The sequence below is a fragment of the Scyliorhinus canicula genome, chromosome 12, assembly GCF_902713615.1.
Source record: "Scyliorhinus canicula chromosome 12, sScyCan1.1, whole genome shotgun sequence".
NCBI classification, from domain to species: Eukaryota; Metazoa; Chordata; class Chondrichthyes; order Carcharhiniformes; family Scyliorhinidae; genus Scyliorhinus; species Scyliorhinus canicula.
In genome coordinates, this window is record NC_052157.1 from 122,533,888 (window position 1) to 122,546,752 (window position 12,865).

The 12,865-nt window shown below is 44.3% G+C and overlaps 1 protein-coding gene across 1 annotated transcript in view; it reads right to left on the reverse strand.

The window, feature by feature from the left end:
* The window catches only part of LOC119974769 (eosinophil peroxidase-like), a 64,582-nt gene that overhangs the window by 17,800 nt on the left and 33,917 nt on the right, over positions 1 to 12,865 (reverse strand). The window contains exons 7-9 of the mRNA XM_038813985.1: positions 11,447 to 11,801; positions 7,111 to 7,271; positions 596 to 854 (exon numbers count right to left, since the gene is read on the reverse strand). Of these exons, the coding sequence (XP_038669913.1) occupies positions 596 to 854; positions 7,111 to 7,271; positions 11,447 to 11,801 (775 nt within the window). The remainder of the gene's footprint in view (positions 1 to 595; positions 855 to 7,110; positions 7,272 to 11,446; positions 11,802 to 12,865) is intronic.

Here is a 12,865-nt window from a genome sequence, read left to right on the forward strand (position 1 = left end):
AAGTAATTTGGACATCATGAATTCTCCCTCTGTGTACCCGAACAGGTGCTGATATGTGGCGACTAAGGGCTTTTCACAGTAACTTCATTGCAGTGTTAATGTAAGCCTACTTGTGAGAAGAAAGATTATTTTTTTAAAATGTTGATGTCCCACAGGCTGATGTTCAAAGCAACGAAGGGAGGATTTTTGTGTTAACAATATGGCTTGTAACTGACCTTATTGGTAAAATGAGACAGAAATATGTGTCCATTTACATCATCTCACCAGAACTTGACAATGAATGCTGGAACAAATTCATCACCTAAGACTAAAGTGTTGCCACCACCAAAATCCTCTTCTGTCCCCAACCCGAAAACCTGGGAAGGAACAGTTTATTTTGGACATGCTGCTCTTGTCTTTTGCTGAGGCAAATAGGGGCAGACAAAAATGGCATTTTCATCAGTCCTCTGTCATACACCATATTCACAAGCATTTAAAATCTAGTAACTGCAAACGCCACACTATTTACCCATTCATGAAGTCGAACGTTGCTTTCTGTATAAGTGCAGTGTCCCAGGATGAGTGTGTTGCAATAATATTAGAGATTGTAACCTACCTTCCCTGATCAGTCTCCAGGGACTGAAGAAAGTCTGGTGCAGGTCAATGTTTTTGAATTGAGGGTGTTCCCGGTAGTTTGCATCCAAGCGGAACAGCTTTGGCTGAATGCTGAGATGTCCAAAACGGAAAACTGCTGTCGAGAAAACATTGGCAATACTGGGATTTACAGATTCATCGTAGCCTTCGTAAGCTGGGAGATATTTCGCCATTGCCGCCGGCCCAATTACCAGTGGAAGATAGTCTCTGTGGTTTATTATCTGTGGCAGTGAGAAAAATTATCATTCAGTGCAGTTTGACCTAAAAACAATAAACTAAAAAGGGACCATTAAATCTTGTGTTAGAGAATGGCATGTTCAGCTCTATGCATTGATCACAGGACTGGCACAGGCAGACAGATTCAAGAGTTCTGCTAAGGTTATGGTTTAAACACAATTGGGACTGTGTGTGGTAGAAAATCTTAAATCTTGGAACCTGGCCAAGTAAAAAGAGTTCAGATAGTAATAATTAGATTCAGAAGGTCTAATCAATAGGTCCTCTCCATTCATCCTCCTGTGAGTGGTTTTGTTTTGGCCAACCTTTTATCACAGGAAGGGGAAATGACCTGAAAATAACAGGTAATCAAACTCCAGAACAGGGAGATCCCACTGTCTGACCCCAGAGGGAAATCCCACTGTCATGTGAACAGTTAATGTCATGTCACAATTGAAGACAGATGGACAATTCCATTGATGCTAAATGCCACATTAATCAACTGCAAGCTCATCGCAGGAAGGAGTGCCTATTTCCTTAGCTTCTCCGATTTGAACCGGAGAATTCAACTGACAATTTTTGATCGACCAAAACGTGGGCAACACGGTAGCACAGTGGTTGGCACTGTGGCTTCACAGCGCCAGGGTCCCAGGTTCGATTCCCGGCTGGATCACTGTCTGTGCGGCGTCTGTATGTTCTCACCATGTCTGCATGGGTTTTCTCCGGGTGCTCTGGTTTCCTCCCACTAGTCCCGAAAGACATGCTCTTAGGTAATTTGGACATTCTGAATTCTCCGTGTACCCGAACAGGCGCCTGAATGTGACGACTAGGGGCTTTACACAGTAACTTCATTGCAGTGTTAATGTAAGCCTACTTGTGATAATAATAATGATTATTATTATTATTATAAAACGGCTGATCACCTACAGTGGGAGTGAGATTGAAACTCTAGGAGTATGTCACCGAGAAGCATAGGTGCACAAAGTCACATTTTGCAATTCGCTATTGTGGACACAGAGCGAGAATCAGATTGGGAACAAATGCGTGTGAATTCCTGAACCTCGTTGAGTGACTGTACGTTCCAGACGGGGTAAAGACAGAGACTATGAAGGTCTATCTAGTTTATTTGCGACTAGTGACAAAGTGATCACAAGTAGTATACAAGTTGTGCAGGACAACGGCAAGACTGACGGATCTCAGCTGGACAGTACAGAGGCTGACAATGTAAGTGCAACAGTGAACACATCAATTGAGAGCACATCAAGCAGCCAACATCAAAATGAAGACATCTCGGAGAAGTTGACTCCAGATGAAAAGCACAAAGAGCTCAAAGATACGTCGGATAATCCAAAGGGAATCGATATTAAAAAGCTCAAAGATACATCAGATAAGCCAAAGGGAACTGATCTTGAGAACACAAAGAATAACTGCAGAATAACAGAATTTACACAAAGGTATGACTTTGAAACCAAAGGACAACTAACCAGTGTTCCATTGCAATTCAATGGAAATAATGTGTTAGGACTTGCAGTCACAATTGAAAAACCATACAGTATGGAAAGCAATCCAGATGGCAACCGAGCAAGGGACTGTAGGCCAATGTGTGAAAAACATCTACCATTCGTGATAGCACAGACAGGCGTGTGTGTAGACCATACCAAGTTCAGGTCTGTTGGTGTTGATGCCAGGAAGAAACAGAGAAAGAAAAAAAAACGTCATTCCAACAATCTAGAAGAGTTAGTTCTAGGTAAAAAAAACAGAAAGCAAACAGGCACAGGAAACAAGAAATCCACACCACAAGCACAGAAAAAAGACAAGTCAAGAACCAATATTTCCTACCATTGACTTTCCTAAAGTTTTGTTGTCAAATGTAAAATAAAATTCCAATGACAATACTATGACATTGTGAAGGTCCACAAGGCAAATAAAACCAGCAAATTGTTTAAATTTGTAAAAATTTCACAAATATACCTCTAATTGTCAACATAATGTGTGATAACTTTACATAGGAAATGTATGCACATTCAACACCTTGTATGTAATAAAAATGTTAGAAAAGACATTCCAAAGTGCATAAACTCACACTTTTCCACATCGTATATCATTTGCCACTTCATTGCCCACTCTCCTAGCTTGTCCAAGTCCTTCTGCAGCCCCCTTGCTTCCTCAATATTACCTGTCCCTCTACAGATCTTTGTATCATCTGCAAACTTAGCAACAGTGCCTTCAGTTCCTTCTTCCAGATCATTAATGTATATTGTGAAAAGTTGTAGTCCCAGCACAGACCCCTGAGGCACACCACTAGTCACTGACTGCCATCCTGAAAAAGACCCCTTTATCCCATCTTTGCCTTCTGCCAGTCAGGCAATCCTCTATCCATGCCAGGATCTTACCTTTAACACCATGGGTTTTTAACTTATTTAACAGTCTCCTATGTGGCACCTTGTTAAAGACCTTCTGGAAATCTAAATAAATCATGTCCACTGGTTCTCCTTTGTCTAACTTCCTTGTTACTTCCTCAAAGAACTCTAACAGATATGACCTCCATTTGACAAAGCCGTGCTGACTCAGTTGTATTTTATCATGCACTTCCAAGTACTTTGTGATCTCATCTTTAATAACTCTTACCAATGACCGAAGCCAGACTAACTAACCTATAATTTCCCGTTGTCTGCTTTCCTCCCTTCTTAAACAGTGGTGTTACATTAGCCACTTTCCAGTCCTCTGGGACCCTTCCTGCCTTCAGTGATCCCGGAAAGATCACCACCAATGACTCCACAATCGCCTCAGCTATCTCTTTTAGAACCCTGGGGTGTAGTCCATCCGGTCCAAGGGATTTATCCACCTTCAGACCTTTCAGTTTCCCTGGTCTCCTTAATGATGGTCACTGCACTTACCTCTGCCCTCTGATCCTCCTGAAGCTCTGGCATCCCACTGGTGTCTTCAACCTTGAAGGCTGATGCAACGTAACTATTCAGTTTCTCTGCCATTTCATTGTTTCCTATTATTACTTCTCCAGCTACATTTTCCAGTGGTCTAATGTCCATTTTTGCCTCTCTCTTACCTTTTATATATTGAAAAAACTCTTTCTATCTTCTTTTATATTACTAGCGAGCTTGCACTCATATTTCATCTTCCCCCCTTTATTGTTTTTTTAGTTGTCCTCTGCTGGCTTTAAAAGGCTTCCCAATCCTCTGGCTTTCCACTAATCCTCACCACTTTGTATGCTTTTTCTTTAGCTTTTATGCTGTCCTTGACTTCCTTCATCAGCCATGGATGCCTTGTCCTCCCCTTCGCATCTTTCCTCCTCCTTGGGATGAATTTCTGTTGTGCCTCCCGAATTACCCCCCAAAACCCCTGCCATTGCTGTTCCACTGTCTTCCCTGCTAGGCTCCTTTTCCAATCACTCTGGCCACCTCCTCCCTCATGTCTTTGTAGTTACCCTTATTTAATTGTAATACCTGTAATTCATAATATGGAAAGATGTGTCATTTGAAGCATGGAAGTCTGGCAATATCTGGACTGAGAGAAACATGAGAGGATACAGGGAAAGATCCCACGAAGGGTTAATAGCAGCTGCAAAGAGCAGGATTATAAAATGCAGATTCCTTCTCCCTAACAAATACACAGGATTTTTGTATGAAGCTAAAAACAATGGCTCACATCTTCATTGAAAGTAACTATCTTAGTAAGCATCTTGAAAAGCATGGATGAAGGTTTCAGTTGAATTAAGTGACGAATGTTTAAAACAAGCAGGTATTTCAAGTTATAACCAAGTGGATTTTAGCATACAGCTAAAAGCAATGTTTCACACCTTCATTGAAAATAACTATCTTAGTAAACAGCTGGAAAGGAAAGGATGAGGTTCAGTTGAATTTGGTAACAATTCTAGGTGTGAAATTCTGCCAACACCAAGTAAATTAAAGAAAATTGGAGGCAACCTATCTATGAGAAACATAATTTAGAGCCAGAATCAAAGTCAAAGTTATGAGCTGGGGACACAACTGGAAAATAAAACTATAGCAATGACAGGAACTAAAAGTAACACCTCTTGAAACCAAAGCATTTTTGAATATCACAAAGGAACTTTGAACATCACAAAGGAAACAATGTAATCAGAGACCTGAGAGGTGAGGTTATGTCAAAATGAATACATAATTGTATTCCAATGTTTAGATCAAAGATACTTTTTACAATCAAAATGAAATAATAGTTACTTAACAATAAAGTCATAAAAACTTAATAACTGTTCGAAAGAGAATATAAACCCAGAGACCAGAGCAGGAACCAAAACTAGAACCATAACTCAGAGAGAAGGAGAGAAGGAACAAGAGAAGCAAGCATGTTCAGCTTAGTCAGCTCGGTCATGGGAAAGACAAGACATAGCAGCCGAGCTAAAACAGCTAATACATCTAAGGAAGACTAGAATTTAAAGAGGAGGCACAGTCAGCTCAGTGTCAGCTCAGTGATAGTCAGCAGAGCCAGCTTTCATAGCTCAGTACATGGGATCGACAAGACATAGCAACCGAGCTAACCAGCGAACACATCTCAAGAAGACCAGACTTTAAAGAAGATTGATTGTCAAGTTGGGCCTGAAGGTCCCTTCAACCAACCAGAAGAATCCAGAAGCAAGATCTTTTTACCTTTCTGTAAAGAAAGTGATTGCAGCTTTTATAAGAAAACATATAATAATAAAATAACTTAATTTAACCTGAAACAGTGGTTTATTCCCAAAGTCTACTTTACTTACTTAGCAATGCGGGACTCAGGATCGATGCTACTAAGTGGTAAGTAGATGAAATCTTCGGTGAAGGTATGCATATCATAGAATTTACAGTGCAGAAGGAGGCCATTCGGCCCATCGAGTCTGCACCAGCTTTTGGAAAGAGCACCCAACCCAAGGTCAACACCTCCACCCTATCCCCACAACCCAGTAACCCCACCCAACACTAAGGGCAATTTTGGACACTAAGGGCAATTTATCATGGCCAATCCACCTAACCTGCACATCTTTGTGACTGTGGGAGGAAACCGGAGCACCCGGAGGAAACCCACCCACACACGGGGAGGATGTGCAGACTCCACACAGACAGTGACCCAAGCCGGAGTCGAAACTGGGACCCTGGAGCTGTGAAGCGATTGTGCTATCCACAATGCTACCGTGCTGCCCTCGGGGGATAACTTGAAAATACAGTTTGACCTGAATAGCACCCACCAAACCCTCCATCGGAGTCAGGGAGTGAGAAACCTTGTTCACCATTTAGAATGTCGGTCCTTTTTGGTATAGGGGGAATTCTAAGAATAGTGGTGAGTTTTCAACAGCATACCGTTACATCGGATTGCAGTTTCTCCCTCTCAAACTGCAGGGTAAATTCTATCATATTGTGGTCACTGCTCCCTAAGGGTTCCTTCACCTTAAGTTCCCTCATCAAGTCTGCCTCATTACACATCACCAAATCCAGAATTACCTGTTCCCTAGTGAGCTCTGTCACAAGCTGCTGCAAAAAAATATATCTTAGACAGTCCACAAATTCCTTTTCTTGGTATCCACTACCAACCTGATTTTCCCAGTCCACCTGCACATTGAAGTCCCCAATGATTATTGTAATATTGCCTTTTTTACAAGCGATTTCAACCTCCTGATTTATTATCTGCCCCACATCCTGACTACTGCTTGGGGGCCTGTACATAACTCCCAGCAGGGTCTTTTGACCTTTGCGATTCCTCAATTCTACCCCAAAAAAAACATTGCCGCCTGATCTTATATCGCTCCTTGCTATCGATTTAACTTCATTGCTTACGAACAAAGCAACCCCCCCCCCCCCCCCCTTTGCCCATCTGATGTCCCTTTGATAGGACACATATCCTTGGATATTTTGGTCCCAGAACTGATCCCCTTGCAGCCGCGTCTCTGATGCCCACAACATCATACCGGCCAATTTTATATTGGCGCAACAAGCTCATTTACCTTGTTCCGTATGCTGCGTGCATTTAGGTAGATGTGGGTAACACTGACAAGGCAGTATTTAGCATTCATAGCAATCTTTGCCCAAGCACATTTAGAGTTAATAACAGAGTGTGGGACTAATGTCACATGTAAGCCAGTCCTGGTCAGGGTGGCAGGACTACTTTGGCTGGGGCTTTAGAAACAAAATAATCTGGTATTTGCCAAAAATGACTAGGTTTATTAAACTCATGTTTCCCAACTTGCTATGATCAGTCAGCCACAGTACCATAACTTTATCAATCACATTCTCTCTCTACCTGTTGAAAAGCTCCCAGGATTTTTCTTGCTTCCAGGTATGTTGTATCTCCACTCCAGTGAGGGTTCAGTCTCTTCAGCTCTCTCGCTAAGCGATTGTGTTCCCGTAGAAATACCGTATGGAATGTTAGCACGCCCAGCTGTTCATTCACACGGACATCACCTGCAGTGAACATGATGTGTGTTGGTAAGTATTACTGCCATACTGTTCAATGAAGGAGGCCAAGTACATCGAGAAACATCCAATAGAGCAGACACCCGGGCATGGATTACAGGGTGCAGTATGATCAACAGTAGTTTCATTAAGTGCGCGAATGATACACAGGGAGGATTATAGATCCCAAACAATAAGATGGTGCACTATCCTGGGCGGCATGGTGGTGTAGTGGTTAGCACTGCTGCCTATGCCGTTGAGGACCTGGGTTCAATCCCAGCCGCGGGTCACTGTCTGTGTGGAGTTTGCACATTCTCCACATGACTGCGTGGGTTCACACCCACAACCCAAAGATGTGTAGGTTAGGTGGATTGGCCACTAAAATTGCCCGTTAACTGGAAAGAAATAATTGGGTACTCTAATGAAAAATGGTGCATTATCGGGTCAATAAAAAAAATGGTGGATAATCCTTGACATTGTTTATGAGGAATCAAAGCAGCTGGTCTTTCACAATGTGGTTTACTAAAGCCAAACAACAAAGTTGACTTCCGCATTCCCAGAAAGGTAGAAATCCTTTCGTCCCAATGACCAACAATATAGCTCTCTCCTCCTGCTCAAAGTCTTTCTCACTCTTTTTATCGTACACCTCACCAAACAGGAGTTCTCTCCATTTCTTTCACTTATCACTCTCCTCAAAAAGGTACTCTTATTTCTCAATATTACTCATTGAGTCCACAAAGTGTTGGCTTGGAGAATTGTGGGGGGCAAAATTGGATCTTGTTGGCCTATTTTCTGGGTGTAAATAGGGGCTCGAGGGGTTATTTTAAAGGGTCAAACTCACATGTCCAAATAGCATCAGAAACATATTTGACACCAGATTGGTTGGGCTGTTGCAAAGGTTCTCCTGACCCTGGCCTAATTTAGGCGTTAGGGCCCTTAAATATACAAAATAGTTTAATGTCTGTTTTAGGACTCTTTTCACAAACTAGTGAACACCAAGCAGGAACTTTCCTTCTGAAAGCTGTAGCAATTGGCTGCAGTTTTAATGTGGAATCAAGGGAGTGCAGCATTTGCTTCCACAGCAATGCCCCTGTTGGCTCTGCCTTGTATCCACTCCCTATCTCCAGCCCCACCAAGACCCAACTGAGGCATCACTGATATCCCTCCTCACCTCACCTTTGAGCTGTGCTAGACCTTTGCAAAATGAAGCCCGAGGCCTAATATCGACCAGGCTTCTGTTCTTTTTATTATTTTGTAAATTAATCAATCAACATAATTTTTATCTTTGCACCAATAAGAAATGACTGTATAAAGATTTAGGGGTAAGTTGATTTCAGTATAAATTTTGATTAGACGATACGAAGATTGGTGGAGTTGTGGATAGTGAGGAGGGCTGTTGTCGGCTGCAAAGAGACATAGATAGGATGCAGAGCTGGGCTGAGAAGTGGCAGATGGAGTTTAACCCTGGAAAGTGTGAGGTTGTCCATTTTGGAAGGACAAATATGAATGCGGAATACAGGGTTAACGGTAGGGTTCTTGGCAATATGGAGGAGGAGAGAGATCCTGGGGTCCATGTTCATAGATCTTTGAAAGTTGCCACTCAAGTGGATAGAGCTGTGAAGAAGGCCTATGGTGTGCTAGCGTTCATTAGCAGAGGGATTGAATTTAAGAGCCGTGAGGTGATGATGCAGCTGTACAAAACCTTGGTAAGGCCACATTTGGAGTACTGTGTGCAGTTCTGGTCGCCTCATTTTAGGAAGGATGTGGAAGCTTTGGAAAAGGTGCAAAGGAGATTTACCAGGATGTTCCCTGGAATGGAGAGTGTGTCTTACGAGGAAAGGTTGAGGGTGCTAGGCCTTTTCTCATCAGAACGGAGAAGGATGAGGGGCAACTTGATAGAGGTTTATAAGATGATCAGGGGAATAGATAGAGTAGACAGTCAGAGACTTTTTCCCCGGGTGGAACAAACTATTACAAGGGGCCATAAATTTAAGGTGAATGGTGGAAGATATAGAGGGGATGTCAGAGGTAGGTTCTTTACCCAGAGAGTAGTGGGGGCATGGAATCCACTGTGGAAGTAGTTGAGTCGGAAACATTAGGGACCTTCAAGCAGCTATTGGATAGGTACATGGATTACGGTAGAATGATGGAGTGTAGATTAATTTGTTCTTAAGGGCAGCACGGTAGCATTGTGGATAGCACAACTGCTTCACAGCTTCATGTCCCAGGTTCGATTCCGGCTTGGGTGACTGCCTGTGTGGAGTCTGCACATCCTCCCCGTGTGTGCGTGGGTTTCCCCCGGGTGCTCCGGTTTCCTCCCACAGTCCAAAGATGTGCAGGTTAGGGGGTTTGGCCATGATAAATTGCCCTTAGTGTCCAAAATTGCCCTTAGTGTTGGGTGGGGTTACTGGGTTATGGGGATAGGGTGAAGGTGTTGACCTTGGGTAGGGTGCTTAGGGTGCTCTTTCCAAGAGCCGGTCCAGACTCGATGGGCTGAATGGCCTCCTTCTGCACTCTAAATTCTATGATAATCTATGATTAATCTGGGACAAAGGTTCGGCACAACATTGTGGGCTGTTCTGTGCTATAATTTTCTATGTTCTAATGCACACTTGGGGCGGAATTCTCTGCAACAGCCGACGCTGTCGTGAAACCCGGAGTGTTTCACGACGGTGTCGGAGGCCGCTCTTCGCTCCCTATTCCTCCCCCCCCCCCCCCCCCCCCCCCCCGAGGGCTAGGAGCGGCGTTTCGTGAAGCTCGGCTGCCGGGCCTTGACGCTGGTGTCAAGGCGCCACGCCGATAATGACACGGCCAGCGGCGCCTTAGTGACGTCAGCCATGCATGCGCAGGTTGGCCGGCTCCAACCCGCGCATGCGCGGTTGCCGTCTTCCCTCTGCTGCCCCGCAAGACGTGGTGCTTGATCTTGCGGTGCGGCGGAGGGAAGACGAAAGAGTACGTCTCTTGGAGACGCCGGCCCGACGATCGGTGGGCACCGATCGCAGGCCAGTCCCCTCCCAAGCACGGCCGTGGTGCTCAATCCCCTCTCCGCCCCCCACAGGCCCCAAACTCACCTTTTGTGCGATGTTCACGCCGGCAGCGACCAGGTGTGGTTGCCGTTGGCGTGAACCCGTCGGGGTCATCAGGCCGCTCGGCCCATCTGTGCCGGAGAATCGCCGGTCGCCGGGAAAAACGGCGAGCGTCGATTCTCCGAGCGGGGGTGGGAGAATCGCGGGGGGTGCCAGAGCGGTGCGATCCACAATGATTGGTTGAAGCCTCCTATTCATTCCACGGAGAAGAACTCACAGGAATTCTCCAGGGCTTTCTGAGAAACAGGATAAACGTTTGAAGATCCGAGTTAGAGCGAGAGGCTGGCGGAACCACTGTGGAATTCTGGGAACAGTGACCTAGAAATTGGCGCCTCTTTCTCAGCCCTTGCTAATATGGTGAGTTGCACTCCTCCAACTCAGAATGTGCAAAAATCAGCTACGTTGGAAGCATTTGTGCCCACTTAAAGTCTTGCAATCAATTTCTAGACCAATATCTTCCAACACCTTTCATCTAAATTCCTGTAATGTGTGTTAAACAATTGCAAAGGGACACCGTGCAGGGGAAAGGAATGCCCCATATGAAGATAGTAAGAAGTCTTACAACACTAGGTTAAAGTCCAACAGGTTTGTTTCAAACACTAGCTTTCGGAGCACTGCACCTTCCTCAGGTGAATGAAGAGGTATGTTCCAGAAACATATATATAGACAAATTCAAAGATGCCAGACAATGCTTAGAATGCGAGCATTTGCAGGTTATCAAGTCTTTACAGATCCAGAGATAGGGGTAACCCTAGGTTGAAGAGGTGTGAATTGTCTCAAGCCAGGACAGTTGGTAGAATTTCGCAAGCCCAGGCCAGATGGTGGGGGGTGAATGTAATGCGACATGAATCCCAGGTCCCGGTTGAGGCCGCACTCATGTGTGCGGAACTTGGCTATAAGTTTCTGCTCGGTGATTCTGCATTGTCGCGCGTCCTGAAGGCTGCCTTGGAGAACGCTTACCCGGAGATCAAAGGCTAAATGCCCTTGACTGCAGAAGTGTTCCCCAACTGGAAGGGAACATTCCTGCCTGGTGATTGTCACGCGATGCCCATATGAAGATGACATGGGACACAATTTCTGGATTCAGCCATTACTCACCAGCTATAAAACATGGAGTTGAATTTTGACCAGTGATACAGCCTTCCCCCATTTTGCCACATAGGTTGCTTGAAATGGTGTTAAAGGGTAAATATTCTCGTCCATTGTCAGAGAATTCATGATTGACAGCTAACTGTCCAAGCTCATTGGTGAGGTTCCTGAGTTTGTTGGCCAAACAATCTGTGCTGCCGTAGACTTCATTAACATCAATGAAAGAGGTCAGAGCATTGATCTGCTGACGGGTGTTAAAATCTCCGAACAAAGAACCCAGTTCACCGCTTCCACAGGCAGGAGCCGATCGGATGAAAGGGAAACATTTGGTGCCATCCGTGATCCTGGTGTCCCTTGGAGGTATCTGTCAGAAAGGATCAAGAGCATTTCTGGTATTTGTTAACCACTAACTGTGCTACAGACATTAGTAAGAGGAATATGAAGCAGATTAGGAGTTTCACTGAACTGGTGGTCAGATACTCGACTGGTTTGCGATTAGAACATCAAATTAATGGTGTGACACTCGGGCACACAGCAACAGTCTTCCTCATGTTAAGCTTCACTGTGGTGAATAGGATGTGGAAGAAACAGGTATTAGACTATCTGCATATGCAAATAAGTCGTCCCCCCCCCCCCCCCCCCCCCCCCCCCCCCCCCCCAGCCCCCGCACCTCTTAATTAATCTGCTCATAAATTCTCTGGCAACCAAACCCACATTTGGCCTATCAGATTGTTAAACTGGAAACAAGAGTTAAAATAACTTTGAATGGAAGAGTTTGAGGGGAGGTTTAAATGAAATTAATAAACTCATGAGGGCCCCAGGTCAAGTGGACAGGAAAGATTGATTTATCTTATTTGATACATCAATAACCCAGGAGACATAGGTTTAAAGTAATAGCAGGATCAGAGGGAAGTTGAAGAGAAATTCTTTTACCCAGATAGTGTTAAAGGTCAAGAACTCGACTGGCTGAAATTTGCATCGCATTTCTTAAAAAAAAGCTTTAACATGCACTTGAAGTGATAAAACCGACAGGGCTAAAGATCTAGAGCTGGGATACGGCTCTGGGTTGCACTTTTTCTATATATTTCTAAAAAGGTTTTCAAAGGTACTTTTCTGAATGAGAAACATCTGTGCTCCCTCTGACACCACATCTGAAGGTTACCAGTTGCTGATGAACACCACCTTTCCATGACCAACCATCTCCGATCCCTGCAGCTCAACCAGCACTCTGATCCAATTGCAGCCCCATTTCCCATGGCTAAGGTTGGATGTAAAAGATTCAATGCCATTAACTCAAGAAAAAACTGGGGGTTTTCAGAAATGACCCACGAGGTCTCTAACTAAACACTTTCCTAGTTAACCAGGCAGGTGGGAATATTTGGCTCATTTCAACCTTCTGTCCTTGGGAACACAATCCCTCAAATCAAC